The sequence below is a fragment of the Chiloscyllium punctatum genome, chromosome 16, assembly GCF_047496795.1.
Source record: "Chiloscyllium punctatum isolate Juve2018m chromosome 16, sChiPun1.3, whole genome shotgun sequence".
NCBI lineage: Eukaryota > Metazoa > Chordata > Chondrichthyes > Orectolobiformes > Hemiscylliidae > Chiloscyllium > Chiloscyllium punctatum.
This window is the reverse complement of record NC_092754.1, coordinates 38843944-38865360: the sequence shown is the minus strand read 5'-3', so window position 1 is coordinate 38865360 and position 21417 is coordinate 38843944. Positions and strand designations below refer to the sequence as shown.

The window sequence follows — 21417 nt, the reverse complement described above, 5'->3', positions numbered from 1 at the left end:
AAGGCGGTGCTGAGTCCGATGGTTGGGACTGAGATAAGGTGGGGGGAGGGGAAATGAGGAAGCTGGAGAAATCTGCATTCATCCCTTGTGGTTGGAGGGTTCCTAGGCAGAAGATGAGGCGATCTTCCTTCAGGCGTCATGTTGCAATGGCCTGGTGATGGAGGCAGCCAAGGACCTGCATGTCCTTGGCGGAGTGGGAAGGGGAATTAAAGTGTTCAGCCATGGGGCGGTTGGGTTGGTTGGTGTGGGTGTACCAGGAGGTGTTCTCTGAAACGTTCTGCAAGTAGGCGGCCTGTCTCCCCAATGTAGAAGAGGCCACATCGGGTGTAGCGGATGCAGTAAATGATGTGTGTGGAGGTGCAGGTGAATTTGTGACGGATATGGAAGGATCCCTTGGGGCCTTGGAGGGAAGTAAGGGGGGGAGGTGTGGGCGCAAGTTTTGCATTTCTTTCAGTTGCAGGGGAAGGTGCCGGGAGTGGAGATTGGGTTGGTGGGGGGCTTGGACCTGACGAGGGAGTCGCGGAGGGAGTGGTCTTTCCGGAACGCTGATAGGGGAAGGGAGGGAAATATATCCTGATGTATTGAAATATATCCAAACAGACCCCACCACCAAGGATATATATTCCCCTCCCCTATAGGGAATTGATAACACCTGTGTGTAACTAACCTCGATCCTTTCTAGTCTAATATCTCGTACCTTGTTCTTCTCCTCTACAATATTCTCCTTTCCCTGAGTGAACACCAATGAGAAATGTTCATTTAGTACCTCTCCGATCTCTACAGGGTCCACACTCAACTTCCCACTTCTGTCTTTGACTGGCCCTATTCCTACCCTAATCATCCTTTTATTCCTCACAAACCTATAGAAAGCTTTAGGGTTCTCCTTTTATTCTATTTGCTAAAGACTGCTCGTGTCCTCTCTTTGCTCTTCTTAACTCTCTCTTTAAATCCTTCCTGGCTGATTTGTAACTCTCCATCACCTCATCTGTACCATCTTGCCTCATCAACACATAAGCCTCTGTCGTCTTCTGAGGAGTAAACCACGGTTCCCTTACCTTATCACTTCCTCCCTGCACGACAGAGACATACCTATCAAGGACGTGCAATATCCGTTCCTTAAACCAGCTCCACGTTTCGATTGTCTGCATCCCCTGTATTTTGCTACCCCATTCTGTGCATCCTAATTCTTGCCTAATTGCATTATAATTGCCCTTGCCCCATCGATAACTCTTGACCAGTGGCATGTACCTATCCCTTTCCATCGCTAAACTCAATGTAACTGAATTATGATCACTCTCGCCAAAGTGCTCACCTACAACTAAATCAAACACCTGGCGTGGTTCTTTCCCAAGCACTAGATCCAGTGTGACCTCCCCTCTTGTCGTCCCTTCGACATACTGTGTCAGGAAACCCTCCTGTACACATTGGACAAAAACTGATCCATCCAACATACTAGATTTATAGCATTTCCAGTCAATGTTGGAGAAGTTAAAGTCCCCCATAATGACCACCCTGTTCCTTTCACTCCTACCCAGAATAATTTTGCTAATCCTCTCTTCCACCTCCCTGGAACTCAGCGGAGGCCAATAAAAAAACTCTAAGTAGTGTGTCCTCTCCTCTCCTGTTTCTAACCTCAGCCCACACTACCTCAGTAGACAAGCCCTCATCAAAAATTTTCTCAGCCACCATTATACTATCTTTGACTAACAAGGCCACGCCTCCCCCTCTTTTACCACCTTGCCTGTTTTTGATGGAAGATCTAAAACCTGGAACCTGCAACTTTCCTACCCAGGATATTAGTACCCCTCCGGTCAAGAAGACACTGACTTATATAGCTGGACGGAAATAAAAATAAGAAGTCCCTCCTTTCCCAGAAATCTCTGCTCTCTGACTTCAAATTTAAAAGCACAAATCAGTGACTCCCCGCTCCCGGCAGGCCCCCGGTGCAAGCTCCCGCCCTTCGAGTTGCTGCTGCTGATAAACAGAAATGCCCACTGTTAAACCAGCAGCAGTGTAACAGCACTTAGACTGACTGACTTTTAAAAAGTGCAGTCATTCTTGCCTTTTCAAACAGTATTTTGCTATTTCAGTCCACAAAACTACAGAAAAATGCAAAGTGTTTTGTCAAGTGAGATTCCTGGCACCCTGTCTCTTCCATGACCCACAGTGACTTTTCTCACTCAATATTTCACTCTTCATCTCCTTGATTCTGTGACTGAGCTCTTCTGTTATGTTCTAGGGGAGGAAGAAGGCCAATGATCTCCTGTGCTATGCAAGGATTAGTACCCCCTTCCATGTCTCTGCTATCTCTCACACACTGGGCTATCATTCACTCTAACTTAGCCACCGAACACACCCTCATCAAGGCTCACAGACTACAATTCTCATTACTGTATGCATCATGTCAATTCAAGGGCTCTCACTACCTCTACTCATACAACTAACCCTTCCTGTCCTCTCTGCTTTCAACTCAGTCACTGGCATTACCTCACAACTCTTGTGCTCTTGTGACCATATATCCATCCTCAGCAATCCTATATGACTTACTCCAACTGGCTCAGTCACTACACACAGCATAGATCACAGCAAATCGTGACTTATTATGAGTAGTTCTTTGAGTTCTCTATTTTATTAACAACATATTCCATGTATCTTACTTGTTTTGAATGAATAATTCATCTTATGCTGCATACATTTCTAATACAGAAAACACCTTGATGAATCTTTAAACTATAAAACAAATACTGTGGCAAAGTGCAAATTTTGGAGAAGAAAATGTTTGTATCTCTCTACGGTATAATAACAGTCGCTAATGCATCTTTACAAAAGTGTCATGATTTGAAATGTACAATATCGTATGCATTTCATGAACAAATCAAGTATTCATCAGAAAACAGTGTTTTATGAAACTATAAGCCCAGCATCAAACTGAAAGAAAGGCAGTGATGCTGCAAGAAATATTGCCCATGAAATAAATTGGTGTCTGCAGTATAGCTGGCTGGTAAACGTTCACAGTAATGCAAAGAAATATATTATGAAAAGAAAAATGGATAATGCTTTTGACCAGTCTAGTCAGCACTGCATCTCTTTTACATATTGGAGTGAAACCAATAATGATAATGCGGGCTTTGTTTTAAGTTTTGGATAGAAGAAAGAAACTTTATGAAAAGTGGGGAGAAAAACCTTCATGAAAAAGACACTCTGGTCATTCAAGTTGAAGAATAACCCTTGAGATAAATGCTTTGAGTAATAAGTATTGGCTGACATGTCTGTGGTGTTCATAATTCTGAAGGGCCCCTCTATGGAACTCTATAGATTGTTTCAGTAAGAGTTGAGGGCCAGGAGAATCCCCTCGAAGGCTATCAGTGTTGCAGAATTAGTGCCAGTGCATGAGCTGTGATCAACAATTGAGTGATTCTTTTAAAATATATTTCATTCAACTCTGTTCAAGTTGTATTAAATGGCTGATGGTTGACCGTCTCCTTCTCCCTTACACCCCTGGCAGACCATCACCTACCACAGGGTTCCTTTCTTCCTTCCATCAGATGGGGAGGAAGTGAAGATATAAAGTGGTGGATCGGCTCTCAGTCAAGAAAGTTGGTTTACCCTAGATGGTGTTGAGTTTTTCATTCATTGTTGGAGCTGCACTCACCTAGGCAAATGGAATGCAATCCAGTGCTCTGAACTTGTCTGTTGGAGATAGTGGACAGGCTTTGAGAGTTCAAGAAATGAGTGATATGCTGCAGAATTCCCAACCTCTGATTGTATGGACACAGTATACTTCGCAGAAGAAGAATCCCTACAGTGCAGAAACAGGCCCACTTGGCCCAACAAGTCCATACCGACCCTCTGAAGAGCAACGCACCCAGACCCATTCCCCTACCCTGTTACTCTACATTTACCCCTGACTAATGCACCTAATCTACATGTCCCTGAGGGCTATGGGCAATTTAGCATGGCCAATTCACCTGACCTGCACGTCTTGGGATTGTGGGAGGAAACCCACACAGACATGGGGAGAGTATGCAAACTCCACCCAGACAGTTGCCCGAGCTGGAATTGAACAGTTCAGTTGCTACCAGTGGTGATCTTTGGGATTTTGGTGGCTTGGCATTTTATAGTAATTGTTTTGGATGTCTTTTCAGAGATTGTCATTGTCCGGCATTGTGTGACATGAGTGCTATCTGCAGATTATCACTCAAACCTTGTGAATACAAAGTAAAAGTAATTAAATATTTCAGCCATACTTTTTTAATTACATGTGCATTATTTTGTTCTTGCTTTCCAAATTTTTTGTATCCCCTTGTAAGTAAAAAATTGCCACATAAATGCAGAATGGAAGAATTAAACTTGCGACAGAATTGCTATTAAAAATAAAGTAAACAAGAATCCGATAAAGAGTTTGAATCTTTGCCAACAGCAAAGTTGGAAACAATTTTGATAAAAAGCATGAGAAGCTATCAGCAACCTTGAAACAGATATGACATCTGTACAGACGCATGCAGGAATATTTTGTTGTGTTATTCAGATATATATATCATTTTCACAGTTCTGTTTTTCAAAGTGATACAAGGATTACTTAAAACTAGCTTATATCCAAAAATGTGCAGGTCAGGTGAATTGGCCATGCTAAATTGCCCATAGTGTTAGGTACATTAGTCAGAGGGAAATGGGTCTGGGTGGGTTACACTTCGGAGGGTCAGTGTGGACTGTCGGGCCGAAGGACCTGTTTCCGCACTGTCGGGAATCTAATCTAATCTAGTCTAAAGAGAAAGAGAACAGCCATCTTAAGTTTAAAACAAAACCCTTCAAAACATCTGAAACAATATGAAAAAGTACCTGTAATGCTGGGATTATAAGTACAACTGTTTATTTTTAGGTGCATTTGAAAATTGCATTGCAGCAGTTTTTAACTGTTAGTCTTAATCTTTATAAATCTATGTTTAAGCTATCCTTTTTTCATGACCATGATGGGAAGAATGTGCTGGAAATCATACCTCACTCTTGTATGAGTCGTTCCAAATTTGTAAATGGCTGATTTCATCCCTAAAATGTTTAATTTGCCTGATTTTGATCACTATCTAAGATAGAAGAAATTCATGCCAGTTTTTCTTGATAACCAAGAGCAGAAACGTATTATTTGTGAAGAACTTATGCTTTAAAAAGTGGAATAATAGATAATTAATTACAAAAATGCAAACTTAAGCTATATTCCGTCTAAATGGATAAGATAGACAGTTCTGCAGAAATATCATGGGTGCAAAACATAGGCAAAGGAAACAGATTCTGTGGATCAAGAGTCCAGACTTGCTGGTTGAAATAAGGTGACTTTGTCACAGTATTCCTAGCTTTTGATAATTGCATGACATTGTTGTTAATCATGATGAACCTCAGTTTGGTAGCTGGTCAATTGAACCTTGGTCATTTACTTGAGCTAAAAGTTATTTTCAGAGCCTTTAAATGCTCTTTCCTTGCCACTTGCACAGAGAGAGAGAGAGAGAGAGAGAGAGATCTGTCCTTGTCTGCAGACTTTGAGGAGGAAAACATACAACTTTGCTTGCCCACTTGAATGACACTATAACTTAACTCTAACAGCTGTTACTGGCCAGTGTTTTTAACCCAAAGGTATTTGGTGCTAGTCTCTCTCACAAAAGTATCAGATCTAGCTTCTCCTAAACTTACATGACCTTATGCAACAAATAAGTGAACACTTCATAGGTCCACTGTTGACCTTTGTGTTGTGAAAGTCAACTGATTTTATCTCTGCAATCTAGTTGTTATCACATTTCCATTTTCTCAGGTTATATTCTACATATAATGTGTCATCTTGATACCTTCTCCTTCTCGCTATATCTGCATATTATTGCCGCTAGTTCTCCTGTTTTGTTTCATATTTCATGTAGATTTCTGTATAGGCAATTTATTTTTTTGTAAGCAAATAACCCCATCACTTTATTTTTAAAAAATTTATACTTTCCTTAGACAACTGCATTTGTGACTGTTCCCCTCAGCATCCCAGGACAAGCGAAACAAAGACACGCACAAGAATTCTTAGAGGCATGGCATTCTAACCAGGACTCCACCAATAAACACATTGACTTAGATCATAGCTACTTTCCCTTGATAAAAAGAACTGTAATTGACATGATCCACCTTAAGAAACCAAGACCTATAAATAGAGCGATGGGACATACCAGTTCTTCACTGGAGACTCTCACTGATGATGTTACATAGTATGGTGACGAAGCGTCTGGAAACAATCCCTCAAGCTCAGTGAGCTAACTTACAGACTTAACATCAACCTGAGCTACAAATCTTCTCAAAAATCACTAAGATTAGTTTGATCTTAGAATCGGGTAAAAGGTCAGCACAACATCGAGGTCTGAAGGGCCCATACTGTTCTATGTTCTATGTTCCTGCTCTGTCTCTTTCAGTGTTCATTAACAGGTGGTTTGCACATTTATCCTGAGTTTACCATGCATGAGGTTCTGCTTTTTCAATTGAGTTCTTGCCTCAATCTGATGGCAGAAAAAGTATTTTGACTATTCATTTAGTTGTTTATGTTTTTGCTTTGTGCAAATTGAGAGCTCTAAAAGTAATAGTAACTACATTCAGAGGTAATAATGGTGAAATGCTGATTTCGGATTTCCAACATTTAACTTTCATCTCAAGATTTTGTAATGTTAGCTATATTTGAAGTTTGATTTTTTTTTTAGTAAGTAAAATGTCTATAATGTGGACTGTAAATATATCCAACTGATCGGTTGCTTAATCGGGGCAGCAGTAGAATCTAGTTAAAGATAAACGATTTGATTTCAGATAGTCAACATGGTTTCATCAAGGGCAGGTCATGTCTCACAAACCTCATTGAGATTTTTGAGAAGGTGACCAAACATGTAAATGAGGGTAGGGCAGTTGATGTGTTATACATGGACTTCAGTAAAGCATTTGATAAGGTTCCACATGGTAGGTTGTTGGAGAAAATGCAGAGGCATGGAAGTGAGGGTGATGTAGCAGTTTGGATTAGCAACTGGCTTTCTGAAAGAAGACAGCGAGTGGTGGTTGATGGAAAATATTCAGCCTGGAGTCCACTTACAAGTGGTGTGCCACAAGGATCTGTTTTGGGACCACTGATGTTTTGTCATTTTTAAAAATGACTTAGACGCTGGCATAGGTGGATGGATTAGGAAATTTCCAGACGATACTAAAGTCGGTGGAGTAGTGGACTGCTTGGAAGAATGTTACAGATTGCAGGGGGACTTGGATAAACTGCAGAATTGGGCTGAGAGGTGGCAAATGGAATTCAATGCAGCTAAATGTGAGGTGATGCACTTTGGGAAGAATAACAGGAAGACAGAGTACTGGATCAATGCAAAGATTCTTGGAAGTGAGAATGTGCAGAGGAATCTTGGTGTCCCTTGTATATAGATCCCTGAAAGTAGCTACCCAGGTGGATAGCGCTGGGAAGAAGGCATACAGTGTTAGGTTTCATTGGGAGAGGGATTGAGTTCCCGAACAGCAATATCATGGTGCAACTATACAAAATGCTGGTGCAGCCACACTTGGAATATTGTGTACAGTTCTGGTCGCCCCATTACAGGAAGGATGTGGAAGCATTGGAAAAGGTGCAGAGGAGTTTAACCAGGATGTTGCCTGGTCTGGAAGGAAGGTCTTATGAGGAAAGGCTGAGAGACTTGGGTCTGTTCTCGTTGGAAAGAAGAAGGCTAAGGGGGGATTTGATAGAGACATACAAGATGGTCAGAGGATTAGATAGGGTAAACAGTGAAAGTCTTCTTCCTAGGATGATGACGTCAGCTTGTATGAGGGGGCATAACTACAAATTGAGGGGTGATAGATTTAAGACAGATGTCAGAGGCAGGTTCTTTATGCAGAGAGTTGTAAGGGCGTGGAATGCCCTACCTCCTAATGTAGTCAACTCAGCCACATCAGGGTGATTTAAACAGTCCTTAGAAAAGCACATGGATGATTTTGGGATAGTGCAGGGGGACGAGCTGAGAATAGTTCACAGGTCGGCGCAAAATTGAGGGCCGAAGGGCCTGTTCTGCGCTGTACTGTTCTATGTTCTAAGTCACAGTAATTTTACAAATATGTTTGAAAGGAATGTCTCTTTAGAAGTAGTCAGAAGTCACACGACATCAGGTTATCGTCCACCAGGTTTAATGGAAATTACAAGCTTTTGTTGCAGGTCTCCAAAAGCTTGTGGTTTCAAATACATCTATTGAACTATAACCTGGTTTCATGTAACTTCTAACTTTGTCCACCCCGGTCCGACACCGGCACCTCCACATCTTTGGAGATAAGCAAAACATATGCAAAACACCATGGTGTGACCATTTACTGTGCTTTCCCACTTCTCATTTGCTCCTTTGCATCCTTTCAAAGGCACTATTCATCTTGAGTCTTTATTCATCTTGAGACTTTCCCAGATTTCTTTGCACTGTCCTAGCTACTGGGAAAGGTCAAACAAAATTAGCATTGTCATTTTTATTTGGTCTTCTTGTCTGTTGGTAAAACTGCTTTTATAGCGAATGCTGGAAACTAACAGTTACTTATTACGCAAACAATTAGAAATTTCTTTTGTTACTTAGAGCCTTTTATTATTGGTTGACCAACCCAAAAACAGGTTAGTATTTTGATTAAATTTGAGGTGTATTAGAATCACCTGGTTAACTTTGCATTGTATGTGCACTTACATTAAGTCATTGAAGTCCAAGAATCAGAATTTTGTAAACTGAAAAGTAAGCAGTGCTTTATTCTTATAATACATTAAGTTTTTTTCCCTCTATCTCTCAATGGATGCTATCTGACCTGCTGAGTTTTTTTCCAGTATCTTGTGTTTATTTCAGAGCTGCCACACCTGCAGTCATTACCTGCAGTAATTCACCATGTTCTTGTTTGTCTGTGAGGTACACCAGTTCGTTTTGTCTTTGTTTTACAGAATGATCAAGTTTCTGATGGAAACACAGTTGTCATTAAAGAACGAAGGCTGCATGTTTGCGTCCACAACAGCTGGTGTTACGTTCAGAAGCCGCAGGTAGTAGTTTTGATACCTGGGACAGTGCAAGGAAAATCCAGGAACCTCTCCAAAAGGTAAAGTTCATTGTGAATGAGGTGCAATATATTACAAATGTAGAAGATATGGGCTCTTTTACTCTGGTTCTATTCCAAGTTGTTATCTGTTGTTAAGGCATAAAGATGACATGCTGTCCAACTGTTAAATTTTGTTTTCACAAAACAACTCCAACTCCATATAACTTTTAAGATCAAGACCACTTTTGATCACCTTGTCCTGCTGTCACATATATTGTGATTTGCATCTTGATATCTACAGAAAATCAATTAAGAGGTAGCTCAGTCTGGCAGTTTTCGGGAAGGATCTCTGGAGTCTGCATGTGAATTACTACAGAGATAGAAGAGTTATTGTAAGTGGAGTTATATGGACTGTTCCCCAATGATTACATATTGTGTTACTTTAATTTTTGCTTCTGGGAGCTCAGAAAAAGGTAGAAACATTTTCAATTGCTGCTATAAGGCTGATGAGAGATATTACACAAGTGACAGTGAGTTATGGTGTTTCTCGTCATTGTGTGAAAGGTCCATAATTTATAAGTTAATTAAATTGTGAATACACTCTGGTTATTGGCAAGAATTAATAAACTGCTGGTGCTTTGTGTAATGGTGCGATAATCGGGCTTTTCTGCAGTCGAAGTTCAAACATGACCTTAAAGGGGTCCTATTCCAAGTCATTACACATATTCAGTTCCATTTTAATTTAATTCATTCATTCTTAGATTTTGTGACAACATTTTGATCCTTGGAAATTTGGCAGCATATCCTGCATTTAGGGAAATTGACCTTGGTGTGAAATAATTTCTTTGTGCTTTGCTTAACAACCATTTACAGGACACTGAAATAGTTGACAAGGCCAGCATTTATTGTCCAGCACTAACCTTCTTTCATAAAGGTAGTACTGAGCTGCCTCCTTGATCTGCCACAGTCCATGTGGTCAAGGTACATCTATGCTGTCTTATTTCCCATTTTGGTGTGATGACTTTTTAAAATCCAGATAAATGTTGAATACCCTACAAAAGCCTATAGTTCTCTTCATTAAGATCCCCAAGTTGTGAAAGTTAAAAGTACCAGTTAGTGGAGCACTCAGCTATGCAAACTGGAAGGTCCCAGATATTTATGACCTGTGGGAAGTGGGATCTTAGTCTGGAGTGCTGGTGGGTATTTCAAAATTGACCCTTAAATTTTCTTTTTTACAATAAATGTGCACAGGGTGTGGAATGGGTTGGTTGGCATGCAGGAATGAAGGGTGGGATTTGCAGCCACCTCATGAAGAAGGATATTTAACGACAGACAATCACTAAAGAGTAATGCACATAGGCTCTTAACATATTAAGTAGCCTATCTGCATAGATAGTGGATTGGCTAACAAATAGAAGACAGAGAGTTGGGATAAAAGGGTTATTTTAATGATGGCAACCTGTATTGGTGGAGTGCCACTGACTGGATCACTACTGGGGCTTCAGTTATTTACAGTATATATTCATGACTTTGATATGGAGGGTGTATGGAAGACCCAGAAAACAGGTGGGAAGTGGTTTAGATGACTCGAGGATTCTGCAGAGGGAAATAGACAGGTTACGTCAGTGAGCTAAAACTTGGCAGATGGAATATACTGTGGGGAAAATATAAGGTAATGTTCTTTGGCAGGAAGAGTAGAAGAGCCGAATAGTAGAAGAAACACTGAAGAAAGCTGAGAACAGAGGGTTTTGGGGGTCTTCATGAATGAATCATAAAATGTTAGCATCTAAGTTCAATGGGTATTTGGAAGGCAGATGGACAATTGTCCTTTATTCCAAAGGGATTGGAGTATAAATATGGGGAAGACTTGCTAAAACTATATAACAAGAAACTAGTCAGATCACAGCAAGAACACAGTGAACAGTTTTGGTACAAAGGAAGATATACCAGTATTAGAGACAGTACAGAGGGGGTTCACTGGGTTGATTCTGGTATTGATTTTCTTTTGAGGAGAGGTTGTGTATATTGGGTTTGTACTCATTGGAGATGAGAAGAATAAAAGGAGACCTCAATAAAACGTATAGGTTTCTTCGGGGACTTGACAGGGTCGATGCAGAGAGGTTGTACCCCCTTGGGAGAGTTGAGGAGCAGAAAGTATAATTTCAGAGTAAGAATCAGCATTTAAGACAGGGATAAAGAGAAATTCTTCTCTCAAGATGTCGTAGATCTGAGGATTCTTTTTACTGCAGAGAGCTGTTGAAGCTGGTTTATTAAGAATGTTCAAGACTAGTATTCAAAGATAATGAGAAAAGGCAGGCAAGTGGAATTGAGCATTATCGGATCAACCATGACTTGATGGGCCAAATGGCCTACTTCTACTCCTATGCTTTAGGTGGTATGTTCAAGAACAATTTGCTGCTAAATAATAAGTCCATACAGACTATATTTGATTGATGGGACTTGGAGCCAATTAAGGTAAGGCTTTGAATAGCAAAGTAAGCAACTAAAAGAATGCCAGGAAACTTACCACAGACTGATGTAATTAAATTTGAACAAAAGAGAAACATCTTTAGAAAGTCTGTGATAGACAACTTAATTCAGTGGAGCACACATTAAATGATGTTGGGCTTCTTTGCATTGTTCTGTGTCATGCCCTCTTCCCTGTGTTCCACTAACATAGAGCAGTTTGCTTTATTTCTGCAATTTACTTGCGCAGCTGTGCAGAACTTTAAGGAAAATCAAGAGCGTCTGTCAGCTATAAAGTGCTGATTTGAGTTTTTAATTGGACTGCTGCATTCACAATGTATTCACCCTGTATCTGCTACATATCAAGATAAGAATAGGTAGTATCTTTGAAATTGGATTCTGATCTACCTATGGAGTGCAATGACACGAAATTTTTTTTGGAAATTCTCTAGCTGGATTGGAGTCCATCTCATGTCAACCAAAACTGTAATGTGGGCTCAAGCTAAAGTTTCAAAGATTGTTGTGGTTCTGTTCGCCAGGCTGGGAATTTGTGTTGCAGATGTTTCGTCCCCTGTCTAGGTGACATCCTCAGTGCTTGGGAGCCTCCTGTGAAGCGCTTCTGTGATGTTTCCTCCGGTATTTATAGTGGTTTGAATCTGCCGCTTCCGGCTGTCAGTTCCAGCTGTCCGTTGCAGTGGTCGGTATATTGGGTCCAGGTCGATGTGCTTATTGATTGAATCTGTGGATGAGTGTCATGCCTCTAGGAATTCCCTGGCTGTTCTCTGTTTGGCTTGTCCTATAATAGTAGTGTTGTCCCAGTTGAATCCGTGTTGCATGTCATCTGCGTGTGTGGCTACTAAGGATAGTTGGTCGTGTCATTTTGTGGCTAGTTGGTGTTCATGGATGCGGATCGTTAGCTGTCTTCCTGTTTGTCCTATGTAGTGTTTTGTGCAGTCCTTGCATGGGATTTTATACACTACATTGGTTTTGCTCATGCTGGGTATCGGGTCCTTCGTTCTGGTGAGTTGTTGTCTGAGAGTGGCTGTTGGTTTGTGTGCTGTTATGAGTCCTAGTGGTCGCAGTAGTCTGGCTGTCAGTTCGAAAGACAACGGAATGAGGACATACCGCAACCCAAAGGACTGGCCACACTACCATACAGCAAGAGCATTCCTGAACTGACAGCCAGACTACTACGACCACTAGGACTCAAAACAGCACACAAACCAACAGCCACTCTCAGACAACAACTCACCAGAACGAAGGACCCGATACCCAGCATGAGCAAAACCAATGTAGTGTACAAAATCCCATGCAAGGACTGTACAAAACACTACATAGGACAAACAGGAAGACAGCTAACAATCCGCATCCATGAACACCAACTAGCCACAAAACGACACGACCAACAATCCTTAGTAGCCCCACACACAGATGACAAGCAACATGAAGCCGACTGAGACAACACTACTATTATAGGACAAGCCAAACTGAGAACAGCCAGGGAATTCCTAGAGGCATGGCACTCATCCACAGATTCAATCAATAAGCACATCGACCTGGACCCAATATACCGACCACTGCAACGGACAGCTGGAACTGACAACCGGAAGCGGCAGATTCAAACCACTATAAATACCGGAGGAAAGATCACAGAAGCGCTTCACAGGAGGCTCCCAAGCACTGAGGATGTCACCTAGACAGGGGATGAAACGTCTGCAACACAAATTCCCAGCTCGGTGAACAGAACCACAACAATGAGCACCCGAGCGACAAATCTTCTCACAAAGTTTGAGTTTCAAAGATGCTGAGGTGGGCCTGTGAGCATTTCATAAATTTGCTGCAAAGCATATTTTAGAAATGTTTTATGAAAGAACATTAGACGCTTATCAGCAGAGAGTGAATCATATGTAAAATGCTGTGGCCAGCTAGAGTCCTGCATTGCTGGTTGCGAATTGCACTCCACACCTACTTGGTCCTTTGATCCAAATACCATATATATTTTGATCGCCCAAAAGTAATGAAGTTGAAACCTCTGTACCTTTTCCTACATCGTATGGTCAAGATTAACTATGTTTGGCTGTTTAGCCATAGTCGGAGATTAAGAGTATTGGCAGTGTGTTCACCCTTGTGCAGACAGTGAGGAAGTATTGCAGAAAAATTCATTAAAATTCCATGAATTTGATATTAAATATATCTATGATTCAATACTAAATGGACCCAAGATTTTAAATACATTTTCCTAATCTTGCCCCTTTTTGTAAGCATATAAAAGAAAATGATTTGGAGTTCTATGTCTAATCAGAAAAGTAACATTTTCTTGAGTGTGCAATTTTGAGAAGAGGATCAAAGGACAGAGTCGAATTGGTTATTGGAAGTCTCTTGGTTTGTGGTGCAGGTCATTCTGCTATAACATGCATTCCATTAACGCGAATTTGCTGTAACGCGATTGACAAATTGTTACTAAAAGTTGAGCTTTTAAAATGTGTGTTGGCTGTAATGTGTTTAAATCGCCAACATTTTACGTGCTGTTTCTAAAGCGCAATTTTTCTATAACGTGGGGTTGCACAAGAACGCAACCATTGTGTTATAGAAGAACTGCCTGTAAAGCACACTTTCTGTGCAAAATCTGAAATGATAGGTATTGGCTGAACATAACAGGCTTAACTTGTTGCCTTTAACTCAGTCTGGACTGCAAGCCACTTAATGGCTGTGAATAATGGAAAACATTTTTTGCATCAGTATTTGCATGTGGAAAAGGACATTGAAGATATAGAATGTAGGGAAATAGATGGTGACATCTTGAAAATGTGCATATTACAGAGGAGGAAACACCATAAAAGTGGTTAAATCTCCAGGGCCAGATCAGTTGTACCCATGAACTCTGTGGGAAGCTTGGGAAGTGATTGCTGGGCCTCTTGCTGAGATATTTGTATCATCGATAGTCATGGGTAAGGTGCCAGAAGACTGGAGGTTGGCTAACGTGGTACCACTGTTTAAGAAGGGTGGTAAGGAAAAGCAGTGATCTGTAGACTAGTGAGCCTGACGTCGGTGGTGGGCATGTTGTTGGAGGGAATCCTAAGGGACATGATATACATGTATTTGGAAAGGCAAAGACTGTTTAGGAATAGTCAACATTGCTTTGTGTGTGGGAAATCATGTCTCACAAACTTGATTGAGTTTTTTTAAGAAGTAACAAAGAAGATTAATGAGGGCGGCATGGTAGATGTGATCTATATGGACTTCAGTAAGGCGTTCGACAAGGTTCCCCATGGGAGACTGATTAGCAAGGTTAGATCTCATGGAATAAAGGGAGAACTAGCCACTTGGTGACAGAACTGGCTCAAAGGTAGAAGACAGACGGTGGTGGTAGAGGATTGTTTTTCAGACTGGAGGCCTGTGACTAGTGGAGTTCCACAAGGGTTGGTGCTGGGTCCACTGCTTTTCATCATTTATATAAATGGTTTTGATGTGAGCATAAGAGGTACAGTTAGTAAGTTTGCAGATGACACCAAACTTGGAGGTGGAGCGGACAGCGAAGAAGGTTATCTCAGATTACAACTGGATATTGATCAGATGGGCCAATGGGTTGATAATTGGCAGATGGAGTTTAATTTAGATAGATGTGAGGTGCTGCATTTTGGGAAAGCAAATCTTAGCAGGACTTATACATTTAATGGTAAGGTCCCAAGGAGTGTTGCTGAACAAAGAGACCTTGCAATGCAGGTTCATTGCTCCTTGAAAGTGGAGTCGCAGGTAGATAGGATAGAGAAGAAGGCGTTTGGTATGCTTTCCTTTATTGGTCAGAGTATTGAGTACAGGAGTTGGGAGGTCATGTTGCGGCTGTACAGGACATTGGTTAGGCTGCTGTTGGAATATTGAGTGCAGTTTTGGTCTCCTTCCTATCGGAAAGATGTTGTGAAACTTGAAAGGGTTCAGAAAAGATTTATAAGGAAGATGCCAGGGAGAGATTGAATAGGCAGGGGTTGTTTTCCCTGGAGCGTTGGAGACTGAGGGGTGACCTTATAGAGGTTTATAAAATCATGAGGAGCATGGATAGGATAAATAGTGTCTTTTCTCTGGGGTGGGGGGAGTCCAGAATTAGAGGGCATAGGTTTAGGTTGAGAGGGGAAAGATATGAAAGAGACCTAAGGGGCAACTTTTTCATGCAGAGGGGAATGAGCTGCCAGAGGAAGTGGTGGAGGCCGGCACAATTGCAACATTTAAAAGGCATCTCGATGTGTATATGAATAGGAAGGATTTGGAGGGATATGGGCCGGGTGCTGGCAGGTGGGACTAGATTGGGTTGGGGTATCTGGTCGACATGGACGGGTTGGTCTGAAGCGTCTGTTTCCGTGCTGTACATCTCTATGACTCTAAGAAGTGGCTTCTTTTCTAACCACAGTTCGCAAAAAACGTCCCTGGTCCTCAGGAGCCGTATCCAACTGACAGAAATGGTAAAACTGCCAATGTTTGCTATAGTTTTCCACCTGGAATATGTGTTCTCCAGCTCCACGGGAACAGATGGGAAGGTGAGTCTGCGATTCCTGAACTTGGTTTGTCTGCAATGTTCTCATAATAGGTTTCTAGTAGTATTTTCTACAAACTGTGAAACAACTAATATTTGACAGTATTTATATTGGATTTAACCTATCACAGCTAAATAGGAACTGCTGGGACTGTACATTGGTGAATATCCTGTCCTCCTGTCAGTTTGGGATGATGTTTGACTGTCATACGAGGGTTAATCCTGAAATAATCACTGCCCTTAATCGAATGTTGATTAATCAACTGTGGGTTTTTGTTTTTATATCTACTTTTTGGAAATTGTATTTTCATTTCATTCTCAAGTGCATTCAATGTTTGGTACATGTTTGATGACATTCTGTCAAAATTTATTTTTCAAACTTCAGCTCCAGTTAAAAGATTGCATATAGGGCATATTGTGATTACAAATATTTGATAAAACAATTAATTTTGGTTCTTGTATTTTTCGAGTCATCTGTCCGGTCTCAGTTAGCTCCTACCAGAGGCAATACAACTCCATTCCACATCTCGCGATGTTGAAAACACAAGCAAACCTTGTATCCAATTATCTTGGTCATGATTGTAAATGGATTGTGTAGCTGTATAAAATTCTGGTGTAAAATGGGTCTGTTTCCTGCAGTTAAATGACTTAAAAGGGCACCATTAAATCCAAATATTGCATTCCTGATTTTGTCATACAATGGTGGCTGTGATACAATTTACAACGCGACCCAAACTTCCTATGTCCTTCGATGTTTAAAATGTTCTTGGCCATTCTATTTTGTTTTTCTGTTCTGATGAGAGTTGCACTTTTTTAGGATTGGAGTTGTACCAGCAGTCGTGACCATGGACATAAAGGTACAGCATTGATTGGAGTCAGGTCGAGATCTATTTTCTGACTTCAGTAAACAATGAGCCTTTGACGTGAGATTTATTTTTATTTGCAACCCAGTTGAAACTTACAATCTAAATGTGACAAAAGGTGGTCTACTGAATTAGAAGTTGATTTTGCACAAAATCTGTTATATAAAGAACCATTTTATTGCTCGTCTCTTGAAACATGGGAAATTCACTCCCAAGGGTATGTTATCATCTAACATGGTCTGAAGGGATGATTGACATCTTGTGGAATGAGGAATAAAGTGATGGATACATTAATTGAGGGTGAATTCAATGTTGATTAGTGAAGTAAATACGGGGAGCTAATAATCCGTGGGTGAAATCGTTATGGAATGTGGCGAGCCAAAATTAAATAGTCAGTGCAAGTTTGTTCAAAAGCATACTGTATGTCTTTTAGTGTATCATAGAGTGAAGCATTGTGCATGCATCCAAAGATGCATGTTCTGGTTCTGAGTTCTTTTGCAGTTGACCTCAGTTTGACCTGAAGCAAGGCAGTTGCGTGTATAACTCTGGACTCTTAAAGCTCATGTATCCATTAACTACTGTCACCCTGCTCTGTTGAAGGAAGGCCTCATGGGAGGCAGTCACGCATAGAGTTAATATGATAAATTTTAAAGCCTCAGAATTAGGAGTTTTATTGGCACCACTGATGACTGTAGGAATCTTGTGTGATTTGTTAACAGATATTTCACTGAAGGAAAGTGATTCTTTACTCCTGAAGTTTCATTTTGGTGACATTAGGTGGCACTATTGAATGGTTCATTAAATGATAAGTTTGTGATGATTGAGAAGTCTTGGGATGTTCAGCAATACAGCTAAATGTTTGCAAGTGTTTGAACTAATTTATGATCTGCTAAGTAATTCATGCAGGGCCTTAAACTCTAATGTACAAAATAGACCTATTTACGCTTGCCCTAATTCAGTTTGGTTGGATAATTTTGCTTTACACATTTTGCAAGGTTCGTGCTATTTTAGTGCATAAAATGTAATCAAGCAAAGTATCACGTTTAGAATCTTTATAGAACGTTTCTGATTAATTAAATGGTTTGTTACAACATTTCATCATTGCTACAGGTCACTGGGCTGTTTCTGATTACTTCTTTAGAGAGACAATAATAACTCAGTAGCTGTGAAGCTAAAATGTGTTGACTATAAAAATTCATGATACTCTTAATTTGATGTCAGATGTAGCAAATCCGATGAACCTTATACAAACACAGTTGTTACTTTACTGCAGCACACATTGCTTAATGCATGCATTGAGAAATGAGAAGTCATCGCTTTGAAACCAGATTTCCTGTTAAAGGATTTGCAATAAAGGTCACTGAATTTCCCATTCACTTCTTCCACCTCTGAAAAACAGAAGAAAGTATTGAGTGAGTAAAGGTCACCAGGTTCAGGAATGCCAATTTATTTTCACAGATGATGTACGTTTGTCCTCAACCAAAGCTAGTTAATCTTCAAGAGATGACCAGTGAGAGACATAGCTCAAAAGCAGGAATGTTTCACTCCAACTGTCTTTATGAAATACTTGAGGATGTGCACAAACCATATAAAATTTCAAACAGTTATGTTTGTCGATGCCAGATAACCTATTCCACAAGTGCAGGAACTTCTATATTTCACGTTGGTCTGTGTCTGTCTTAAAAACTTATTAGTTTATTCTGAAATATGAAATTATCACCTTTTTAAAAATGAATTATCATTTTTTTTGTTACAATCAGTCTTATCACTCCAGACCTTTGTGAGGAGGAATAAGATTGTTTTGATCTGTAGTGTTGAGACTTGCTTCAGTTAATGTCTCTTGTTTTCATGCTGAAGCCCATGTTTAGCATCTGGTTATATTTACAATATTCACAAATCTCAGCATTTGAAACACCTGTCATATACCTCCTCTTTGCTCCAATCAAAGTAATTCAGCTTCCTCTTCATAACTTAGAGTGACATGCTCCGAATGATCATGATTGTTGTTCTCAGAACACTTTGTCAGGTATCACAGAGGGGTGGCAATGATCAGGTGGTATTATTGCTCAAATATTAATCCAGAAACTCAGGTAATTTTCTGGGAAGCTAGGCTCAAGTCCTGCTATGGCAGATGGTGGAATTTGAATTCCAAATAATATTTGGATTTAAGTGGTAAAGTCCTGGCGAGTGTTGTAGACCAAAAAGACCTTGGAGTACAGGTTCATAGTTCCTTGAAAATGGAATCGCAGGTAGATAGTATAGTGAACAGGGTGTTTGGTATGCTTTCCTGTATCAGTTAGAACATTGAGTCTAGGAGTTGGGAAGTCATGTTGTGGTTGTAAAGGACATTGGTTGTACAGGACATTTGGAATACTGTGTGCAATTCTGGTCTCCCTCCTATGGAAGGATGTTGTAAAACATGAAAGGGTTCAGAAAAGATTTACAAGGATATTGCCAGAGTTGGAGGGTTTGAACTATAGGGAGAGACTGAATAGATTGGGACTATTTTGCCTGGAGCATCTGAGGCTGAGGAGTGACCTTATAGAGAGTTATAAAATCATGAGGGGCATGGATAGGGTAAATAGACAAGGTCTTTTCCCTGGAGTGGGGGCGTCCAGAACGAGAGGGCATAGGTTTAGGGTGAGAGCTGAAAGATTTAAAAGGGACCGAAGGGACAACCTTTTCATGCAGAGGGTGGTGCATGTGTGAAATGAGTTGTCAGAGGAAGTGGTGCAGGCTGGTTTAATTACAATATTTAAAAGGCATCTGGATACGTATATGCATTGGAAGAATTTAGAGGGATAGGGGCCAAATGCTGGCAAATGGGACCAGTTAGGTTTAGGATATCTGGTAAGCATGGGTGAGTTAGACCGAAGTGTCTCCTTCTGTGCTGTACATCTGTGACTGTATGACTCCAAGTCATATTTAACTGATACGCAACAATATTTCAGTCCAAGTTAGGATATTATATCTAATTCTGGACTTCACATTTTGGGAAAGCTATGAAGGCTTTCAAGAAGAAGCAGAGATTTTTCCAGGTATGAAGGTTACCGTTACATGAGTCAACTGCAGAAACTGAGGATGTTCTCCTTTGAGCAGAAATGGTTAACAGAAAATTTGAGAGAGTTGTTTAAAATCATGGGCTTTAGATAATGTCAAGTGACTGGGAGGCAGATACATCAGACAAATGGCAAAAGAAACAGAGAAGATGCCAAAAGGAAACCTTTCTTGCGCAGTTAATAGTTTAAATTTAGAATACACTGCCTGGTGGAAACAGATGCAATTCCTCAATCCTTTTGCAGCACCTTGCAAATCTGTGACCTTTTACTGCCTAGAAAGACAAGATCCATGAATGTATGGGAACATTATCACCTACAAGCTTCTTCCAAGTAACACACCATCCTGACTTGGAGAAAATATCACCGATCCTTTAGTGTTGGATGTATCAATATCCTTAAACTCCCTTCCTAGTGACATTGTGCATCTACCTATACCACATGGAATACAGTGGTACAAGAAAGTGATTCCCATCTCCTTCTCAAGGGCAACTGTGGAGATAGGCAATATGTTTTTTTTAATTCACTGATAGGACATGGGTGTTGCTAGCTGGCCAGCATTTATTGCCCAACATTGCACTGAGTCTGGAGTTGCATGTAGGCCAAACCAGGTGAAGATGACAGATTTCTCTCCCTGAAGGACATGAGTGAGCCACATGGGTTTTTCCAACAATTGACAGTAGCTTTGTGGTCTTCAGTAGATAATTAATTCCAGATTTAAAAAAAATTGAATTCAAATTCCTCCATCTGCTGTGGTAGGAGTCGAACTTACATCTGCATAACATTACCTAGGTCTCTGTATTAATAGCAGTGTCATAATCCAATTACCTCCCCAATGTTGACCCAGCCAGCAATGTTCACAGCCTGTGAATGAGAAACAGAAGTCTTCACAGGGGAATTGAGTAAAAAAATTGTATGAAATTAGAGAACTGTGTAGGAGGTTTAGGCTAATTGGGATTGCTTTGCAAAAGTGTTGATGTGGACTTGATGGGCTAAATGGCTTCCTCCTGTTCTGCACTTTCTGTGACTTGATAGGGAAAATGATTCTTTGTGATACTTTGGAACTGGTGCATCTTTTCATCCTTTTTTTTTGTAATGTATTTGAATTGAACTATAATTGAATAAAATTGCCTGTGTGATTGGTGATCTCACTATTCAAAAATGCCCTTGATAATCTTCATAATCACAATCTACCTTGAATGCAGAAAATCTTCCTGCCAACATATGATTTATTTTTCATGGAGTGTTTCATTTATGTTACTTCTTAGTGAAGTAAAATGAATATTTTAATAAGACGATGTGAACAAACTTATTTCTGTGGAAAATTTTTAATAATGTTTTATCAGTCCAACCTTTGTACATCAGGAATGCCAACACATTTGCAAAATTGTGGTTGAGCAATTGTCTGCTAATTTGGAGTATTGCTTCCTGTGAAAGATAAGAAAATGTGGTTGAG

At 40.4% G+C, this 21417-nt stretch overlaps 1 protein-coding gene across 10 annotated transcripts in view; it reads left to right on the top strand.

The window, feature by feature from the left end:
• Window positions 1-21417, top strand: part of nphp4 (nephronophthisis 4) — a 431145-nt gene that overhangs the window by 170256 nt on the left and 239472 nt on the right. For all 10 annotated transcript variants that reach the window (XR_011962716.1, XM_072586737.1, XM_072586731.1 and 7 more), the window contains exons 7-8: window positions 8960-9111; window positions 15920-16046. Coding sequence is in view for 9 of the 10 variants with exons in the window: in XM_072586737.1 (XP_072442838.1) it covers window positions 8960-9111; window positions 15920-16046 (279 nt within the window). In the remaining variant the exon portion in view is untranslated. The remainder of the gene's footprint in view (window positions 1-8959; window positions 9112-15919; window positions 16047-21417) is intronic.